The sequence below is a fragment of the Ptychodera flava genome, chromosome 6 (genome assembly GCF_041260155.1).
Source record: "Ptychodera flava strain L36383 chromosome 6, AS_Pfla_20210202, whole genome shotgun sequence".
Taxonomy (NCBI): Eukaryota; Metazoa; Hemichordata; class Enteropneusta; family Ptychoderidae; genus Ptychodera; species Ptychodera flava.
In genome coordinates this window covers 19,587,365-19,609,217 of record NC_091933.1, presented here as the reverse complement: position 1 = coordinate 19,609,217, position 21,853 = coordinate 19,587,365, and the positions used below count along the sequence as shown (strand labels likewise).

Genomic DNA, 21,853 nt, shown 5'->3' with positions numbered 1-21,853 from the left:
AGTCACAATATGGAACAGGGAGAGGTTACACAATTCAGTAGGGCAGTTTAGTCGATCTACGATGTAAAAAGCGTTTTGCCTTTCCCATGACTGTACTGAAGAGACATTCTCATCCATCAACACTTCAAAACATTCATCTCTCAATTTTCTCTTTTCGTAAAAGTTGTAATTTGTCCCTTGGCTATCCTTTGCATTAAGTGGAACAATATCGCAGCCACCATGCCAACTCACACCAGAATATAGGCGAGGCTGCTCTGATACGTTCACTGCGTACTCCAATATTGATAATTTCAATTTTCTCAAAATTCCTTGTTTTTTAGGTTTTTAGAAACTGTTCTTTTCACAGAACATTTATGGCTGAAACCTAAAAAAAGCAGGTAGTTGGAGGATAGTAATTAACATGCGGTAAATGCCACATCGTTTAGATTCTAAAACTTTTCATTTGTTGATGTATCGCCACCGTATTGCTTGGGAACGTAGCTTTAGATAAAATTAATATTTCACCATTGTAAGATTTTAAGGTGTCTAAATTAAACTATATATAAGTATATATATATATATATATATATATATATATATATATATATATATATATATATATATATATATATATTATTGTAATGAATCATAGTATCAGGTTTTGAAATACCAGAGAGAGAGAGAGAGAGAGAGAGAGAGAGAGAGAGAGAAGAGAGAGAGAGAGAGAGAGAGAGAATGCTTGTATCAGAGGCGTGAGACGAGAGACGTGAGACGTGAGAGAGAGAGGATTGTTTGGGCAATGCCATTTATCAGCTAAATCTGATTTTGCCCGAACAAGATTTTGAAGCCTGGAAGTCAGAGGATGTTATTGGGCGAGGTGTGGAAAGCCTGGAAAACATAATTTCGAGATATTTGCTACAGATGATGGATGGGACATTTATGAAGTTAATATTATATATTTTGGATGATTTTAAATTATTAATCGGCTACGTCATCGCCTGCGTACGGGGTTGTTATGTTACTAAGGATGAACGCTGTTTCCTTTGCCATCTTTCTATGTCCTTCGTACGAGTCAGATTATTCAAGAACGACTGGCATGAGGTCTTGATCATGTAGCTAAACAAAATAGCAAGAATTCCAATAACTATCGTGGATTGAATAACTCGAGGAGTTGGTAACATACTCACCTAAAACCCAGACTTGTGGTCGCTGGCCGTTTATCTTTGAACCGAGTGAGAAATTACAATGGTACGATCACTATTGGCACATTCGACCGGGTGAGTAAAGATCGGTGCTTGAATAAGACATCTCGATGTGTTGGCGCGTTAGAATGATCTGTCGGACCGAAATGTCCTTTTGTGTGTCCCTGGAGTACGGATGACAGTAGAGCCACCGTATTGTAAGCCAGTACAACGTCACTGGTCGGTCTATGTCATCACTAGTTTGGGGTCGCTTCCAGAATCCGTTTTACATTTTCCAGGCGGCACACGGATAACTCGTAAGTACACACGACACAGGGACAAATGTCGCAACCCGTGGAGGCACTGTACCAATTCAAATTACAGAGCTGCTCGGGTAACCGTGATGACAGGCACAAGATGCAGTCTGCAATTGAACGTGAATGAAGCCAAGCGTTCGTTTGGCCGATGACGTGCTCACAGAGTTGACCGCGGGGTCAGCTGCCACTTTGCCGCATCGGGCCAATCATCCTACGGCAGATGAATCAATCTTCCACCTACGTTCACACAGGTTCCACGACTACGGATCAACTACGCAAATTGGCAGACTGGACTTGTACTTTTTCTGATAAATACAGAAATATATGGCATTTTAAAGTTCAATGGCATGTTGTACTGCAGAAAAGCGCACTGAAGTATTCCACTGTCGCTGTGCTATCACATGACATATGATCGAAAAAAATATTATGCATACGTGTTGATGATTAAATTTTCAAGTCTCTCTCTGAAAAGTTCACTTTACAAAGAGCTAGACGTCAAAATCAATTTCAAAGTCCATTCACCATCGCAATACTGGTAGAAAACTGATCGGCGGGAGCGCTTGCGTTCGCAAAGTGGAAACCTATCAAATTTTGTGGCTTGCTTAATTGTGGGAACCCGAACATACTGTCGTTATTCGGAGATTGCCGGATTTACTGCCGACTGTCGTCACAATATCGCACCCATCTTTCGGCAGCGCTGTTGTCGAGAAATCAGTACTGTAATTGAGGGGAGATATTTTCATTTGGTTTGTTGGGTTTTTTCCCACATTAAATAAAACACAATCTGAGGATTATTCTTTATGAACAACACGGCAACAGTTAAGGCAATCTTTTCAGTTTGGCTCGGCAGGCGCAGAGATTCTCCACTTGTTTTATAAATTCCAAAAATTTCCTGTCGGCGCCTGATATTGTACACATAGAACGGCGGGCCAAATTTCGAGCAGAAGGGTTGAAACATACGAACTCATCGGCGAGGCTTTAGAAAATGGATGTACTATTGGACGTTTCCTCGTCACATCCTTTCAAAGTAGATGGGGAAAATGTTCAGTCAATTGCATAACCCAATCGTCAGTTGCCTACACAGCGTATTGTCTTTTTCTTGTGTTATTGTTTCCAACTGTGAGTGGCCTTGTATTATCAGGAATCCAGTTTGTTTCCTCCCAAATTCTCCAGAATCTGATCCCCGCTCCGATGATATCAAACGATCAACCCTATAGGAACGACGTGTGATATTTCCCTGATACTACAACATGTGTGGGGCTGTTAGTGTTCTGGATAGAGGCAAATGACAGCAAGACTTTGTGAAGTAAGACTTTTGTATAACTGAGTAGAATGATACACCAAATCAAGAAGAATATTGTTTGTCAATATTTACAAAAGTAAAGTTTCTGGTAACTCTTGTAAGTTCTTCAAAATATTGTAAGATATATCAACTCCTCCAAAGTAAATGGTGCGATGGACACATGGTCGAATTTCCGATATATTTTTGCTCTGCCACAGCATTTGCCGATGGTGCTACAACGCTGTCATCTCTGGAGCAAAACTCGCATTCGTCGGTTTTCTCGAGCATTATTGGTCACAATCAGTACGCCAGGTACGGTGACGTCACAAACCGACTGGAAATCTCATACATCATATCACTTACCGCACAATCAGATTAATATCTGAAACTGTTGGCGTGTGACGAGTCTGTTAGATTCAACGCCCAAATTAATCTTCGGTTTATTGTGATGCGATGATAAAGTCAATTTCAAATAGAAGCAAAGCGAACCGACATGGGTCTGTCATTTATCTTGTTTGTCACGAGGATTTGTAAAATGCATCACCTGTCCATATTTGATGAAAGCAATGAATACAACACTCCGTGTCAAAGGATGTTTGAAATTCTTGCATTCTTGTAGTTGCATTGAACTTTAAACGTTCAAGATTTTATTCGCAGAGGATATGAACAAAAACAGTAAATGAACGCATAGTTAGCCGTTGGGGGAAATTACAAGTCGCAGGTCACGCTAATAACCCACTCTGCGTTCGTGAACAGATGTATTAAATAGAAATGTCCACGCTCTTTTAATTTCCAACGATACACGACATCGAAGTTAACGGATAAATGGTACTTATCTGGGGTCGAGGGTTACATCGTTAAACCACGAGTCCTAGTGGCAGCCTAAAGATTCAGTCTGCATAAATGTTTTTGGCATGGGTTAATTGAACTACACTTAATTTCTCGTGTGGAACGTAAAATAGCCAACCCCGCACAAGAGTTGTAGTACGCAATGCTTGTAGTACGCGTTTAAGGCGAAGTTGTATCATGAAAGGTAATTCAATTCCGACAAAAAACGCCATGGTATTTAAAAATTTGAAAACTATGCAGCAGTAACAAAGTGTTTCCATTTTGATCTAAGTTAATGCAGATTGACATGTCTTTGTATATATCAATGCCAGCTATACACAGGTAGATTGTCAAAAACGATGATGATTACAATTTGATGCTTTATATATAAAACTACCATGCTTTTCTTTGAAGTTTAATTCTTTTGCGAATCCATTCTTTCAGAAACACGATTGGAACTAATTTAGGATACTTGGATGGTGAAGTAATGTCTATTTGATCTGCAAATGTAAGCTTATCTGCTTTTCGTTTTAAGTTCCGCACTTGTTATGAGTAATTTGTAATATCACAACATTCAGTTATAGGGCACCTAACATTTTTGAGAAATTTGAAAAATATGAAAATCCAATTATCCCAAATTAGTTCCAATCGTGTTCAGAGCTGTTCTAAAGATAAGATTGCGACGATTTGAGTGTTTCCGGAACCCTTCCGATAAATAACCACTGCTCATTTTAGGTACCCATTGCACTACCGGCCGTTATCGGTTTGAGGTTGTGTGCGACAGTTTGTATAGGGGAGGGAGAATTCAGGAGAATTCGGAACGAGGTGGCCCAAGGATTTTATCACGTTGTGAAGTGGCAATTAGCCCCCGAACACTTGTTGTATCTCTGGAGAGGTTATGACGACATAATTTACAGTATCCTTGAAGATTGTATGTATTTTCTCGGAGCGGGGTAGAGTAAGCATAGATTTTTAAAAAGGAATCCAAGTCATGGGTAAAAACAGGTCGCCTGAAAGTATCAATTTTGCTCTGCAAAGTGCTTCCATGACCATAGAGCGATACCTTAATGAGAAAATGATCTTACTGAGCAATGTTGACTATCGAAGGAGGAACCTCGAACGGTCCTTACTAAATATAGAAACATTTCTTTTATAGAAGGCTGTATTGAAAGTTGAAGATTGAGCCTTGCATGATGACATGAGCAAAACTATATTGGCGGGGAGGAGGGCTGTAGTTGACTCATTCAAAAATAATGACTAACATAAAATTCTTATCTTAAGCAAGTCAAATTTATCAGCAATAATGGTTCATTGAATCATGAGAGATTTCCGCTGTACCTAATATGTGCGTGTCTTATAATAAAGTATCTTTTATTAATCACATATATGACTTTTTCATTAACAACGATACATTGGATATTCAGCATCCATATAGCTGGATATTTAAAATGCTTTGACAACATTGATAATTGTAAAATCATTGCCAGAAACATACTTCAGTTGTTGTCATGTTTAGATTAAAAAATGCTATAGCCAATGCAATATGCACAAACCGGATCCCATATGATCAAATAGGTTAAAGGTCATAAACCTCTGACTCAGATGTGTAGGTTGTTTCAGTTAATGCCACCACTCCCGCACATTTGCAGGATTTCCCCTTTTTCTACCTCATTTGCATATTTTTGACACTGACATGTTTATTTGAACAACGTCACATCTCAACCCCTGGGTCTACTTGTGCACCAAACACTGTGATGGTAGGTGCGGTAGTTTGGGAGCTTTTGCATGTGACGGACATACATACATACAGACACCACCGACTCACCATATAAGCTCTCTTTGGTATTTATATACATACCAAATATGAGCTAAAAATATATCTATGTGAACAGATGGGACATGTTTGGCATAAAATGTACACATGCTAAGTCCGCTATGAGGCATCTTCAGAGAAGCTAAAATATGGCATAATTCCTCTTCTTAGAGTATTCACAGGTATTATTATACAACTATATCCATTCTCCAAGCTACATGCACAGTTCATGTGAGATGGTACATGCATCTAAAGCCATTTACTATGTACTAACATTGACTGCCCTTTGACCTATCTTGCTACTGTCCTATGCGTCAACGACTTCTGAAAACTGTCAAACCTGATCTGCTTGTGTTTCTAGAATGACAAGTAGTTTGAAATTGATAATTGATTTAGTAGAAGCATGCTATGAAAAAATTAAAATAGCAAACTTGACATATGTTGTATGTTCTTTATTATTGTCGATGATCACAAAATACAAAATTCTATATTATTTCTGTTATGACCAAACAAGTGAAAAGATTAATGACAAAGAATAATTTGCTATAAGAAATTTATGCCTCGGCCTTAAAAGGTTTGGGTAAAATAAGAAAATTCAAATCCAAATCTGGCTGAAGATAGAAAGCAAGCTATACTTGGCAACTGCACATTTTATGACTTAACTGGGACCACATGAAATAACTTCTTAGGAATGAAGGACTGATACAAAGGAGACATTAGGATCATTGTGTGGGTTGTACTTCAATTTTCTCATACCTACCGCTATCTGTTCATAGATTACCTTGTCCTTGTAGAGAGCGATCAAACTTGCTTTAAAAAAAACAGTGTAAGGAATGTGTATTAGGTGTTTTCAACACACCTGCAGAAATAACTGACATGCTTTCTGTCATCATGATATGTAATGTAGATGTGACCATTGTGTATTTGTCATGAAGTACAATATCCATGTCAAAAGTAGATACCTTGTAGAATAACTGCCAGTATACACTGAGACCGGAAACCCTAACATGTATGAAACTTTGTCTATGTGTTGAGATAGTTAACATTGCTGTCAGGATCCTGCCCACTCCTGCTATATATGTATGTCACAAGATTTTTTTAAAGGGCGGTGCTCGTCGGAATGGCGCTCAAAGGTTGCTAGGGACCCTATGATCATTATAAACACTGTATCCAAGCTACCTTAGCAATTGATGAAAGTTAAAACATGTAGGTCTTAATATACATCATAAAATTTAAATGTTGCAGCTATTTTGACATGATGCATCTATATATAGCGCACGAAATACATTGTTTGTAAACAAGAAAGTTGCACATGCACAGTTCTGATGACCATTTCCCTTTAAAGTACAGAGACTTCTTAATAGAGTACTTTCCTAACTCGAAACCAATCAATCACACAGACCTACAAGGTATGTACCACCTGTTGATTAAAACAAAAGCCTTCTATGTTCCTGAAAATATACAACATGTATTTGATGCTGGAGTCATTGCAGGAACAGATTAGGAATGGCCAGGGAAAACAATACAACAATTTCGCTCATTGTCCAAATTATCTTTATTAATCCTTTGATAATTTGTACTTAATTCATTAACAGTTGCAGCTAATTGCTATCTGTGTACAGAATGAAATCTAGCCTGAGCAATGTTGAACGTATTTTACGACTTGTTCAAATATTAGGGAATTGTGATATGTGGCAGATACACACATTATCTATTTTTTCCCAGTTTTGATGAAGTTTTTCTTCTTTGAAAAGTATTTCATGTCAAAGACAACTGGCCACTGTCAGGTCAGTTGGACTGGTGCAAACCGGTAGTTCTGTCCAGATGGACTGAAGCAAAACAGTTGTCCTGTCCAGATGGACTGAAGCAAACAAGTAGTTCTGTCCAGATGGACTGAAGCAAACAAGTAGTTCTGTCCAGATGGACTGAAGCAAACCAGTAGTCCTGTCCAGTTGGACTGACGCAAACCAGTAGTCCTGTCGCGATGGACTGAAACAATCCAATAGTCCTGTCCAGATGGACCTGGTGCAAACCAGCTTTCCTGCCTAGACGATCAGTTGACATAAAAAAAAAATGACTGGTCTTGTTCAGGGTGTAATGATATTTCCTGGATATGGGCCATCAAACAGATTGAGTTCTCTTTCGCACAGAGACTTTCTTGAGGACTTTCGATCTCTTTGATAACCGTACACAAATTGTCATTTGTCATTTTCTGTAGTCCTTCTGGGGTACTAGTTTAGTAGTCCACATTTTAACCAAAGAAATATTTCCCTGGGGTTCTGAGTACAGAATCTAGTCTAATTCCAAATCACTGTCCTCTTCTTCATCTCTTTGACTGGAATCCCTGATAATTGATGATACTTCCTCATCCTTTCTCGGGAGAATTCCATGTCTGGAAGAGAACGAAAGGAATACATATTACCTGTAGCATCTCACTTGTTGAAAACCTACCTACATGTAGATTAAGCTACTATTATGTTACAACTGTGTATCAAGTATTCTGTGGTTTATATTTGCTATCTACTGAAAAGGCCATGACCCTGAAAAGTATGTAGATGTTAAGTGTAACTGTGCTTTTTCATGTCTGTTGGACATATGCTGAATGAAATAATTTACTTTCATCTTATCATGTGGCTAATGTTTCCATGTACATGTTTTTCAAGCCTGACATGTTTAATATGAATGTCAATATTTACAACTAGTATATCAGAACAGACCATATTTACATTTGGAAGGGCTGCACATTTTGTGATACAGGATACACACTGGTTTAATTAGAATGTTATTCTCATGGGCAAATCAGTCTGGAAAATATTCTAATCACTGTTTGTAGTAAGTAATCTGCGAACATTTTGTTTTCAATTATCTAGGTGAACTGGTTGAGGTTAAAGCGGCAGTGCATTCCGATGCCAGACATTTTTCCATTATCACAGATCACACTGGGTTTTTTTTTCAGCGGAATTGTGTTATCAATTGAATTCCTGGAATAATTGCTGTGAGTTTACTGACTGTACAGGGCAGAGTGATACTTTAAAAGTATCACTTGTGTCTGATGCTGGTCATGTTTTCACAGAGAATGTCAAATATAGGGCAGTAAGAAGATAGCAAATATTGTGATGTACCTCCTGGCTCAATAACCACTGGATGTTCTGACTTTTAATGTGTGGTACATTGCAGATATACATACACAAAGTTCAAATTTAACTGTCGTTTTATTCTCTTTTCCTTCCTGATTTGATTAGAAAGTTTAATCATATACAAAGAATAGCCATTCTACTGATATCACAAACAGCTATAATTTCACCAGGAAACTGGGTTGCTTTTTTTCATGAGAACTACATGATCACTATAAAAACTTAGTTTCAATTGCTTGCTGAAATGGAACCAGAATTGAAACGTGATTGTAACTCACTTACGGCTTACAGACACTCTCTTTAAAGAGTGATCAAACTATGCAGTGACCAAACTTTATGATATCATCAGATAATGTGTCCATGAAATTGATCTGTCGATGAGAACTTTGATGTTTACTTTCGATGCGTCTATGTATATTTGATGTATGTCAAGAGGTGAAGAGCAATGTATGTGAAAAAGAATGGGTAGTCCAACTGATAACCACTGAAAGTTGTCTGGTCTGTTTCCCATTTTTTGACGGGAGAAAGTACAAATCAAGCATCAGTACACGAATGTTAATGATCTGTTTTGAACGTTGCATGCTTTCTGTCTCCCACTCTGATGCACTAGCCATATTCTTTAGAGAACATCATCTAGAAGTGAAGAATTACAATTTGACTTCACTTCTTCATCAAATTATTCTAATATTCTAGTGCATAGCTGGTAGTGGTCAGTGACATATCAGAACTGGGTGCTGCTTCTGAGTAAGATCAATAACTACTGACCAGCATGGTAAGAACCCCAACTACAATTCCTAATATCTTGAGAAAGTTTAATGCTTCAAAATATGATTAGAAAGAAATCATAATTTAATTATGATCACAGGCGGTGTGGTGACTTCTGAATGTGTATTGATGCCTTAAATCTAATGAACTGCTCTTGGTAATTAATTTGTGGATATCACTTTTCCTTAATTAAATTTGCATGAATAACAGACATTTTAAACAGTGACAAGATTTATATTTGGAGAACACAAATACACTAATATTTTAGTTATGGAAGTTAGTCATGTCCAGATGGGGGTCCATCTGTTGCCATTACAGTTGTAACAAATGTACCAGCTGTCTCGTCCATGTAAAATAATGCTGGCTAATTACACAATTTTCAAATCACCTTGTCAGGCAGTAATTTCATTAGAACATTCCAGGTTGAGCCAATTAATCTTTTATGATGACTTTTTACAGTAGTGGATGTCAATCCGATAAATAGGTCTATGAAAAACATTTGTTAGCATGATTGTAAATGCTGAAGAGTGTGACCGCATTGTGGTTTTGTGCTCAACTCTTTGGGGACAACTTGTCACAAACAAGAGTTTTCATTTCTCTTTGACATTTATTATAAGTGCTCAGCTGCAAATCTGGAAGTGTTTGCTTTTTTTGATGTGTTCTCTTGTACTTCATGGGTAAGAATGTTTAAGGGAGCTTTGCACATTACACATAAATTACCTTTTATCATTCATACTGAAACGTAAGTTTTTTACCCCAAATATAAACCACATCCTTTATGTAAACTATTGCTACTATACTAATTTAAGATTCTCTGTTTTATTTTGCACATATTGTATGAGGGGTTTTTCATGTCATCTTTAATGAGAAATGTTGCTTTGAAAAAAGTATGTCAGCTCACCACACAAAAATTTTTTTTCAAAGGTCCCCATGTTTTATTGTTTTCAAAGGATAACACATGACGACTTGTCACAGGACGGTAGATAAATTGCCACAGAATTCTTGTGACGGCAAAGATACCAGACATGCTACTCGAACGAAAAGGCTACACAATATCAAATGATCACCAGGACTGAAGAGTGACAAGGTCGTTGCAATGTGAAAGAATGTCAGTGGTATTGACATTGATTGCTGCAGTGAGGTAGTTGATACTTGTAACATATCTGTGTTGAGAAGGCAAATGGAATGAGAAAATAGCTGATGAATATGTTTGCTTTGAGATAAAAAATTGTAAAAACACTCACTGTTTATATTGCTTTCACAAATCCATTTCAATTCAGTCAGTTTTAAGAGCAGGAGAACATTGAGAAAACCTACCTTTCGAATATCAAATTCCGCAATTGTGTATTAGCAAAATATTTCTCACAGAGATCAAACTTCAACATCTGCATTGTTATCACTCTACCCAAATCCAAAAAGAAGTCTAAATAACTCCTTTCATCTTCTAGCAAGATCACTAAACACAATTCTTTAAGTATGTAAAGATCCATATGAATGTTGAAAATTGCACCAAATATTTGCTATGGGAATCGGCCCCTAGTGATCAACCTACCCCTGGGTAAATACCCGAGATTGACATAAGTGAAATGTTTCGCCTGGTGAAGTAGGAGCACATCTGCCAACCTGACAGAGATATTCAGCTAAATATCTACTGTGATGAAACCTAACCACACAACTTAATATAATCTGATGCTGTATTGATGGAGGCAGATGGCTGACAGCAATCCAGTGTCTACTTCAACTCTACATCAGCGAAGAAATAAAGCCAGGGGCCAGGCAGGTGACTTACATGCACAGAATATATAAATCATTGTGACGTACGCTGGTCACCATCTGTGCCTTCTTGACCCTGTTTGAGAGCGAAATTTTTCCCTCCCTACATCAACGGACCCATCTTTGTTTTGGCCTGTGTTTCACCTCGTAAAGTCTTGAATTAATATTTAATGCAGAATGACTGTCTGACAGCACACAATTAGACATCAAACGCACTTGCCCTGCCAAAAGTTGTGTGTGATCCTGTAATTTCATTAATGGAAAGTAAAATGTTTTTTGTGACCCGATGTCATCCTAAAAACCTGCAAAAAAGGCAATTATTAGAAAGGCTCAGGTGCACTTTGAAATTTATTTGCTTGTATGATAAGAATGAAACTAAGTGCAGTATTTGTGCAACTGAGCAAAAAGAAAATAGCTACAGCCATAACACATGATGTGCATGACATGTTTCCATATGTATGGCATGAGTCCATGGAGGAAATTTGTATTTTGAGAGACGATGGATTGTTTCACTGTGTAATAAACTAGCCAGTGATTGATGACAAATTTTGTAGGTGGTGTTTATGTTAACACATTTCCATTCAATTATGCATTTAAAAGTTAGCTGGATACTGATGTAGCCAGGTAAAGTTAGCTCTAGACTGACCTACCCATGCAGTCAAAGTTAGCTGGATGCTGACCTACTCAGTCAAAGTTAGCTGGACACTGACCTACCCAGTCAAAGTTAGCAGGATGCTGACCTACTCAGTTGCAAAATCAGCTGGACACTGACCTACCCAGTCAAAGTTAGCTGGACACTGACCTACCCGGTAAAAGTTAGCTGGACACTGACCTACCCGGTAAAAGTTAGCAGGATGCTGACCTACCCGGTAAAAGTTAGCTGGACACTGACCTACCCGGTAAAAGTTAGCAGGATGCTGACCTACTCAGTTGCAAAGTCAGCTGGACACTGACCTACCCAGTAAAGGTTAGCTGGACACTGACCTACTCGGTAAAAGTTAGCTGGACACTGACCTACCTGGTAAAAGTTAGCAGGATGCTGACCTACTCAGTTGCAAAGTCAGCTGGACACTGACCTACCCAGTAAAAGTTAGCAGGATGCTGACCTACCGGGTAAAAGTTAGCTGGACACTGACCTACCCTATAAATATTCTCAGCAGGTTATTCTGCTTTAGTGTAATGTTTTTCTGATTTTTACATCTCTTCAGCATTGCAAGAGAAGAGAAGCCTTTGATTATATTTATCACTTTCAGAATTGTCTATACGCCTCAAAAAGATTGATTCCCAGAGATTGTCCATTGAATGAAGAGCGTTCTGTGTCCCAAACAATAACACCAAGATCATCTGAGGAAATATTTTGTGGTATGCAAGAAAATGAGATAAACGAGTGGTCTTGAAACTTTAAGCATTTGTATGGTACATACTGTACATGTACATGTGTAGACATGATCAAGATGTATGACTTTGACAAATCATCTTTCCATTATAGACACGGATGTGTACACACATGTGTATATGAAGTGTCATGCACAATACTTTTCAATGAACAAAGCAGAGTGAAGTAATTTTTTACTGACCAGGAACTTTTAATGAGATTACCAATGGAAAGGGTTGGTTGATTGAGGAAAATCCAAGAGAAGAGGCTCCTAAGGGATATCATGACGTCTTAGTCATTGAATGGCTTCCTGAGTGTGCCCATTCCAATGTACGGTAAAAGACCTTTAGTTTTGGTTCTGTACAGATGACAACCTACTGTACGATCAAGGGAGTGGATCAAAGTTTTGTTTTCTGGTTTATTTTGTTAAATCATGCATACATGTATAATGGGTGTGTTTTACTGCATGTGCATTGAAAAAGGAAAATAGTTTGAAGATAAGTGTACAAAGTGAAGGACAGTTTCCAAGGATGTGCGTGTAGGTGTATAATTCTGCCGTCAGAATCTGATGAGTTGACAGTCAGCACAATTATAAGCTGTTGGCTGACTGGGGACATGTATATTGGCAGGAATTGGATACACTTATTAAGTTGCTATTTATCAAGAGATACAGGGCTAATTAGAAGACTGCATCAAAGCTTGATTGGTTCATTTATTCACTCTTCAATACGAGACATTCAGACTGCACCGGGGACTTGGTAAACTGGGGAGGCACTTGTTTTAATAACTATTTTCCTTTTTTATAACTTTGCTTTGCTCCATGTCGAGTTCGCTCCTGCAAGTGTCAATGGAAGATAATACACTATAGCCACATTGATAATGAACTTGGGAATAGCAATTGCAAGAAATCTTCTTGCATACAGTATTGCACCAAAACCAAGCATGTGATATTAATCCCCAAATAACACGACCTATCATTTCATTTAAAGGTATACAGTCACCTGTAATCTAAATATGCCCATATATGGTCAAAGGGGCGTTCCTTGGTATTCAAAATGCCAATGTTAGGGCGCTGTTTTTAAAGAGTGGCCACCCACTTAAAATCTGTGATTGGTTAGATTTTCTTTTTCCATATGGTAACTGTGGCACAATTGGGACAGGTGACAGTATACCTTCAACAGTGCACCCAAGTTAAACAGCTTTTGCAAACAGTCATTTGCTTTAATATCCAAAAATGTCTTCTTATATTATTCAAATCTCAGCACTTCTGGCTTTCTGAGCATGTAGCCCAAGTGTAACACTGGGACACTATACGATCACACATCACTTTCCACGGTGTATTATCTCTGAATGGGGGTTACATCTGTATGTAAATGCCCATGAAATTAAGGATCTGAAAACCATGGTCAGCAATATGTTTCATTCCATTCCACAATAAATGATTTCCCCTTTCAGCATTGCAATTTTGCTGCTAAGGCAGTTAAAGTTTGATGTGCCAATCACCATGCATACAGAGATCTTTGATCATGTCAAGATGCATGTAGCATTTGCCAGGATTCAAGAAGAGTCTTACTAAAAAGTATAATCAACCTATGATGATGCATCTCTCAAAGTGATACAGAACACAGAGAATAGTCAATCTATGCCAGGCTGAACTCATTCCATATGAATGCCCTGATGTACTGCAGACTGTCTGTCTGCCTGTCTGTCTTTAAGCCACAGATGCAGATTGAGTTCTTCGAAGAACCCTGTTAAAAAACACTTTTTAATAAAGGCTTTTGTGTACAACAGTTGGTTGACCCCTCTGACACTTGTTCCTAATACCTTGCTGCCGAGAGTCCAAGCACACCAAAAGTCATCATTAGTCTGTACCAGTTCATATTCAGACATCCTGAGCATGGGATAACCTCATCACATGGTTTTTGCAGTTGACACTGAACATGAATCAAAGTTTCATGTTGGACATTTTATTTCCCCTCACACTGTAATGTGATTCAACCCGCTTTCCTCTTGTTCCGGCACGGGTATGGATTATGCATACATAAACATTGGACGGCACATTAAGGGGATTGAGAAGTATATGAAATGACTGTAATTAATACTTACTGCATAGGGACTGCACCTGTATAAAGTATGAGAGAATTCTCTCAGGTGATGTACCCCTGTAGATGTACGATACACATATGGGAATGTGACACTCTGAAGATGCAACTGCTTCTTATGAAACGATAAGCCAACTGGTATACAAGAAAAGACAATTCTCTCTTGCGATTGTAAATGAGATCGACAAAAACAACTGTCAATCATCAGTGACACAGACAGAACTTCACTGAGTTTGAGGTGATAATTACGCTGTGGTTTGTCTGTGAAATAGATGATGGTAAATATGAAAAATGTGCTGAGTGTATAGGCCCTACTCATACTTATGTGCATGCTATTAGTTAGTAGGAAGCAGTACCAACTCTTGCGTTTTGAATATCTCTCTTTTCTGCAACTCGCTTGGAATGATTTGTGTACCATTATACACAGTAGGTCTGCCCTTCCATGCACATTTTCTTTGTACTTGTAGGGAAAATTATCAAAAAGCCTGTTCTTCTGCTGTTTGCAGCAGCTACCATAAATAATTGGTAAGACCCAGCTGCTGATTAAGACCCCGTATTACACAGAAACTGAAATGTGGCCCTGAGAATTATGGACTTGTATTTGATATTCTCCAGAATCAATGATTGACCTATTGTTTGGGAATTGTTCCATGGTGAATTATGGTGCCGGAGCTTTCAAATACTGATGCATAAAATAACCAATAATTTTTACCTTTTTTTTAAATGATCTTTGGTGGTACCAGATACTGCTGACAGGTTTGTGAAAAATATGAAGAATATCTTTATTCGGGTATTTACAACTGTACAGCTTTTAGATGAGCAATAAAAGATAGCAAGAAATGCAGCCTTGTCAATAATCTGCCAGATATATATGTATTTTTAGATTCAACTTATATTGCAGTGGCATTGATAGCCATGGGCAATGTTGACAAACCACTGACCAATGATATTAGGTCTACTTCTGTCCAGTGCTAGTCAGGTTTCTATGGTAACTATGCTCTGACATGGCATTTTCAAGAAACTGGCAAAAATACCCATTATTTTTGAAAGCTCTTATTGACTCTTTCCACTGACCTTCAGGTTGTTTTTCCCTTTCCTTGTACAGTCAATAAAAATTAATTTTACATTTTCCTAACCTGCGTTGATACTTGTGCTAGTCAAAAACACCTGTTGAGTAGAAAGAGTGGTCACGGGAAGGTAAACAAGACCGTCTTTGTTGGATTTCAGAAAGAACCTTTTAGTCCACATTTTAGATATCAGCCATGAGAAACCCTGATGAAAGAGCTGTCAGATCAGATTTTTCAGTTTTGATTTGTGACGTCATTATTGTGATGAACAGTCAGTCAAGGAAAATGTGACTTTCACAGCTATCAATGTTTAAAAGCAAGAATTGGTAACTAACTCAAGCAACTCATCCAAAAGAGTGTGGCTTTTTCCATTATAACTTTAAAATCGACCAGGGCCCGTGAAAATTGAAATAACATAATTATGTCATTAAAAATCATAATGATGAGTAATGCAAAAATTCTTTTTATTTATTGACAACCTGCATAATTAGAACAGACTATAAAAATACCGCAATTATACGGTGTCGCTCAAATTTGATCAGAATTGGTATATACCAGTATGGGTACCAAAGATCAACAGTAAATATTGTTTCTATCTGTTCAGTGCAGGAAAATTCTACGTTGATGTTCTGACAATGATTTCTGCACAGTACAACCAAAGAAACAACAAGAAATATTTAAACCAGAAAAAAAAGAATGACAAAAGTAAATAAGGTCTGAAACTTTAGGTACTGGAGGTCAACTTTAGCAACATGCATAGCAGAAACAGTTAGTCCCTCTTAGTTGGACCATAGACAGTCTTCCCCCCTCTACTGTCTATGGTTTGAGCTGGTCTGTTAATATGTAACAGTTCATAAAGAATGACAGGAAATGACTCAAGCATGTTTCAGACACAGTGCCATCACTCCTGTACATTTGCAGGATTTCCCTTTTTCTTACCTCATTTGCACATTTTTGACACTGACATGTTCATTTGAACAAATTCACATCATGCTGTACGCAGATGATTCTCAGATTTATGTTGTTTGCAATAGCCCCGCAGATGTTAGATCAGATCTTGAATTATGTGTTCAAAATATTCGTAAATGGATGATGTCAAATATGCTGATTCTTAATGATAGCAAGACTGAAGTAATTCAGTTTTCATCGCGTTTCAGAAGAGGTGCGATGAAGTTGAATTCCTTAAGAATTGGCACATTTGACATCAGTCCGTCTGCATCGGTAAAAAATCTTGGAGTACATTTAGAGTCTGATGGTTTCGTGACGAATCAAGTAAATAGTATTTGTAAATCTGCTTTCTTCGCTTTGTACAGGCGAATCGGTAAAATTCGTTGTTTGATCGACAAGAAATCCACAGAAAAACTTATACATGCTTTTGTGACATCGCGACTTGACTATTGTAATAGTCTCCTGTATGGGATTCAAAAAATACCAACTTGAAAAATTGCAGTCTGTTCAAAATGCTGCTGCACGCTTAATTAGTCGTACACGGAAATGTGAACACATCACGCCTGTTTTAATGGATTTGCATTGGTTACCTGTAAAAGAAAGATTCAAGTTTAAAATTCTTCTCCTCACTTTCAAAATCCTAACCGGTAAATGTCCAGAGTATTTGAAGTCACTGATAGATATTCAGGTTCAACGACGTGTTCTCCGTTCCTCTGATAAACTATTGTTAATTCGGCGTGATACGAGGAACACTACTGTAAACTATGGTTTTCGTGCTTTTTCAGTTGCTGCTCCAATATTATGGAATGAACAAGCGTTTACTAATGCTATTTTAAACTGTTCGGTTCAATCCTTTAAGCGCCAGTTGAAAACTTATCTTTTTAAGGAATGTTACTGTGTTTAATGATATGTATTGATTTTCTTTTATTTTCATTCTTATTTCATTGTTTGTGTACAGAGCACTGAGACGAAGTGTAGTGTGCTTTTTAAGAAATAAATAATAATAATAATAATAACCCCTGCATCTACCTGTACACCAAATACTGAGATGGTAGCTTTGGCGGTATGGGAGCCTTTGTGTGTGACGGACATACATCCGCACATACATACCCACAAATATACAGACATACAGACGCCACCGACTCATCATATAAGCTCTTTTTGGTATTTATATACAAAACCAAATATGAGCTAAAAATTATTCTTGTTCTGTCCATTTTTGTGTGACCTTCCACAGTTTTTGGATGGATGACTTAGATAGAGCTGAAAGTACCATCCAGGAATACTTGGCTGGCTCTTTTCACGGGCAAATATTTCCATGGACAATGTATCCCGGATATACATGTACTTACTGAAGGTTGAGATAAAAAAAACACTAAACCGAATACAATACACAAGATGATCAAATTTCCATTGTGAGATATTCTGTGAATTCACATTTTCAGAAAACGTAAATTCACCACTCGAGTCAAGAACGCAGAAACACTGCATAAACACTGGGGAACAGCGTCTTGTGGTTGCATACCCAAACCGGATTACGGTTTATTTTTCAATTACTCAATGACATCACATCAAAGCACCGTCTCAATTGGGACTGACTCAACAATGGAAATCAATGACGGCCACGTAAATTAAAAAAAGTCGCCCGTCTTTGGATGCAACAAACTCTGATATTTCTTCAGGGAATCTGTCATCAATTTTTCATCTATTTCATCAAGCTCCACGCCACGGCAACCTTTACTTGTGTATACACACTGCATGGGGGTGAATACACTGTTGTCATACTAACACAAAGACAACGTTCCCTTTTTCCTCGGTAATCAAGAAAACAAACACGTCTCACCTTGGGTATTTGATGGCAATATGGTGAACATGTACTTTGTAACAGTATAAACAGACAGACATATTTCAGAGGGTTTAAATTTGTTGTTTGATAGTGAAATAGTAAAAATAACAAAGGAAAGCAATGTACACATACACATGAACACACATACCGGTATAACCACAAGGAGACATACCGGTACACTCATCTATCTTGTCTGTACTCATTGGCCCCATAATGATGGTATAACTTTTTCTGAAGAACCGTCGCTGGTTAATGGATATTTGGAATTACATTCAATCATAATTTCAAGTCTAGCCTGCAAAATTGTCTCAATTAGATCAAAGAATGCTTGCATTGACACTAAAAACGTCTGGAACAGAAGAGTTTGTCTGCATTAAACATCAATATCTCATTCCGTAGGGTGAATGACAGTCACCAGCATGGAAACAACCCGAGGGATCAGTTTGGATTATTACAATAAGACCCTGTAATCAAACCCAGGAGCGGCAAAATGAACAATTCCCATCGGTAAACTCAAAGGTCAAAACCACATGTCCGAGTGAAGTTGAATTTGCAAGAATCAAACTGACAGAGATTGGAGGCTGCTGCATGATGTACCAGTAGTGCGTGCAAAGGCATTTTAGGATTTTGTTGACAGCTACCTGTAGTAGACGGCAGCTGTATGTCATTTGGTTCAGACAGAACTCCAGGGCAAGTCTTAAATGATGCGTGGGATACTGGCGTGATATAGTCCATACTCATCACAGTCATGGATGTTTATGATTTGTTTTTGATGATGTGCCAGACACGTACAGGCAGACGCGTAGTCTGTGATGTTGCGAGTTCGGAGTCCGAATTGATGGCCTGTGTCTGGTAAATTTCTTGAGAAATCAGCGCTGACTCTCAAGAGATTTTCAGCTGCATCATGGATCATTGTCATACCCTACATGTTTAAAGTTCATTTGCCCTCAGGACCGGTATATCAACTTTCCCTTGACTTTGTTGAAATTTGTTCTGACAGTGAAGAATTCCAGCCTACCATCCCCGATCCCTTCATTATACGTCACATGCTGACATGAAAAACAGTAGGATTATACCAAAATTTGTCGTGGGGGGGGGGGGGGGGGGAGGAAACAGGAAGCTGACAGTCTGTGGGCTTTCCTTCTTCTGATCCTTGCCGGCAGAAAAACATGAAATTTGACATGGGCATGGAAATTTCAATGTCAAAAATTCTAAGGACATAAAAATACCGTCAATGACGCTGTACCTTCTCTAATGTGTGGCCAGGTCAGGTAATTGGTTGTTGGCATGGAGTTGTTGGTAAATAGTTGATGATGTAGGGGCATGAGGTGGGATATGGACCCAAAGAACCCAAAAGATGATTAAATACATCAATCAAAAAAATTCTAAGCTACAGTATAAACTGCCTAAAGATAGTTCAATGTGGAAAAAAGTTAAACAATTCAGAAATAAGAATTAACAGTCCAAAATAGTAATGACGCACTTCCTTACTGACCTGAGTGCATGTGAAATACACAACCTGGCATCTGTAAATTAAATGTATACCAAGTGATCATTTCCAGTCACTTTTAACTGTTTTTAATGGATTTTCCAAAGAGTCCTGTGGAAATGATGAAAAACGTCTATCTGGTCTTGTGTTTGTATAACCTCATGGCTGATAATTGTCATAGTATTGAAAAAAAATTGAAAGTGAAGAAATTACTGTTTTTAATAGGCATATTTTCCTTGAAATACATGACCATGTAAAGAATATATGCTAAAAGTGTTTAAGAGTAAATTTCTTTTCAAAAAATAATTTAATTTGTGACCAAAGGATTTTTATTCTTTGAGTTTACAAATTCAAACATTGCAATTTGTTCAATCATCTTGTGCAGTGCAAAATTTATAAAATGACTGAAAAAAAAAAAAATTGGCAGAAATACAGTCTTTGTGATGTAAAATTATGGTTGACATCACGATAACTGTTAATCTGTTGAAGTACTAATATACTATAATTTAAAAAAGAAAAATTCATGCAGAAACGGTAAAATTTATTGTCAGCAATGTAGTGTTAATTTTGACTTTACATCATAATATGCCTTTGCTGGATACCAAATATATAGGGCGAAATATCAGCCATGTTCAGCAAAATCACACAACAGCATTGATCCTTTTCTAATTTGATTTGATTTGCTTATGTTATCCTTGTATGATAGTCAGTACAATATGGAACTTGAACACAACACAGTGAATAAGTATGCTGTAAATGAAATGGTGTGGCTGCATCCACATGCAGCAATAGGAGTGCCTTTGTCTCTCACCCCTCATTTCCAACCTGTCCCATCCCTGAAAAAATAGTTTGGTCTTATATTTATAATGTTAATAATTTCTGTATTTGTTAAAATGTGCGCATCTCAAAAACTTTTGATCATAAACATTTTCATTGTTTTTTATAGCTGACCAATCAGTTAACCTGTTTATTTTGAATATTTGCGCATTTTTCCTCAATATTTGACATTTTCTGAATACCTTCTTATTCAGTTTGTCATTTTCTAAAAGTTTAAATGCTCCATTGTGTGGTCAAGCTTTCCACAAGCATCAAATGTGGTACTTCATATAGGAGGGTCTGCCTCTAGAGGGCGGGCATCATGAACACTCCTGTGTTTGTTGGTTAATTCCTCCACGTAAACTTCTGATTGTACTGTAAACATTGAACATGGCCGACGTCCGATTTTCCTGTCTAAAACTTTCACTCATTTTCGTTCATATGACTCTGAAACTCCAGGAAACGATTGGGAAGAAAGGGTTATCTTGAAATATTGAGGTACTCGCCGATATTTTGCAAAATTAAATGAGAAAAAATGCAAGGAAAATGCCGACAGGATGACAGTTTTCAGACTCGGAGGCATATGATCATCTCTGCAGATTATGCAACAGGCCCAGATCACGTGAGGCCATGAGGGGATATCCACGCAACTCAGTACCAAACACTGGCGCTCACAGAGTGAGCAAACACAAAGTGAGTACCCCTAACGTCAGCTCAGTAGTCTGTAATAGATTGTAGTCAACTAAGAAACCTTGGAGAAAGGCTTAACACTGTGGCTATGCCGCCAAGTCCCTTTTGATTTTTGTCATAGCTCAAAATCGTTCTCCCACACCTCAACCTGAGCCATGAACACCCCCACCAGTTTATGATATGACCCATCACAATGGCATGACGTCAACGGATCTTGACAGACGGAAGTCTTGACAGACGGAAGTTCTTGACAGCAGCATATTGGTTTTCAACTCTAATACCTTCTCTGTCTATAAATAGACACGAGAAGGTAAAAAATGACTATTAATTTATTTACCATTAATTTGACTGGTACATATCTGTCCATTAACATAAACCCAAAAATCCATCTGTGCCGTCAATATTGTGAGACTGTTAATGTAATTTCTAACCATGCTTTCTAAAATTA

At 37.8% G+C, this 21,853-nt stretch overlaps 2 protein-coding genes and 1 long non-coding RNA gene across 13 annotated transcripts in view; 1 reads left to right on the top strand and 2 right to left on the bottom strand.

The window, feature by feature from the left end:
* The window catches only part of LOC139135072 (uncharacterized), a 48,760-nt gene extending 46,594 nt beyond the window's left edge, over positions 1–2,166 (bottom strand). For 3 of the 10 annotated variants that reach the window (XM_070702298.1, XM_070702280.1, XM_070702274.1), the window contains exon 1: positions 1,167–1,592. The gene's annotated coding sequence lies outside the window, so the exon portion shown is untranslated. Of the gene's footprint in view, positions 1–1,166 lie in introns of all 10 variants that reach the window. The other 7 variants (XM_070702285.1, XM_070702299.1, XM_070702295.1 and 4 more) reach the window with 6 other exon arrangements.
* The window catches only part of LOC139135078 (uncharacterized), a 44,357-nt gene continuing 23,676 nt past the window's right edge, over positions 1,173–21,853 (top strand). Inside the window, exon 1 of the long non-coding RNA XR_011552928.1 lies at positions 1,173–1,256. This is a non-coding gene — a long non-coding RNA (uncharacterized lncRNA). The remainder of the gene's footprint in view (positions 1,257–21,853) is intronic.
* LOC139135075 (phosducin-like protein) overlaps positions 6,938–21,853 on the bottom strand; it is an 86,521-nt gene continuing 71,605 nt past the window's right edge. For both annotated transcript variants that reach the window (XM_070702304.1, XM_070702303.1), the window contains one exon: positions 6,938–7,792. In XM_070702304.1, coding sequence (XP_070558405.1) covers positions 7,693–7,792 — 100 coding nt within the window. In that variant the 3' untranslated portion in view covers positions 6,938–7,692. The remainder of the gene's footprint in view (positions 7,793–21,853) is intronic.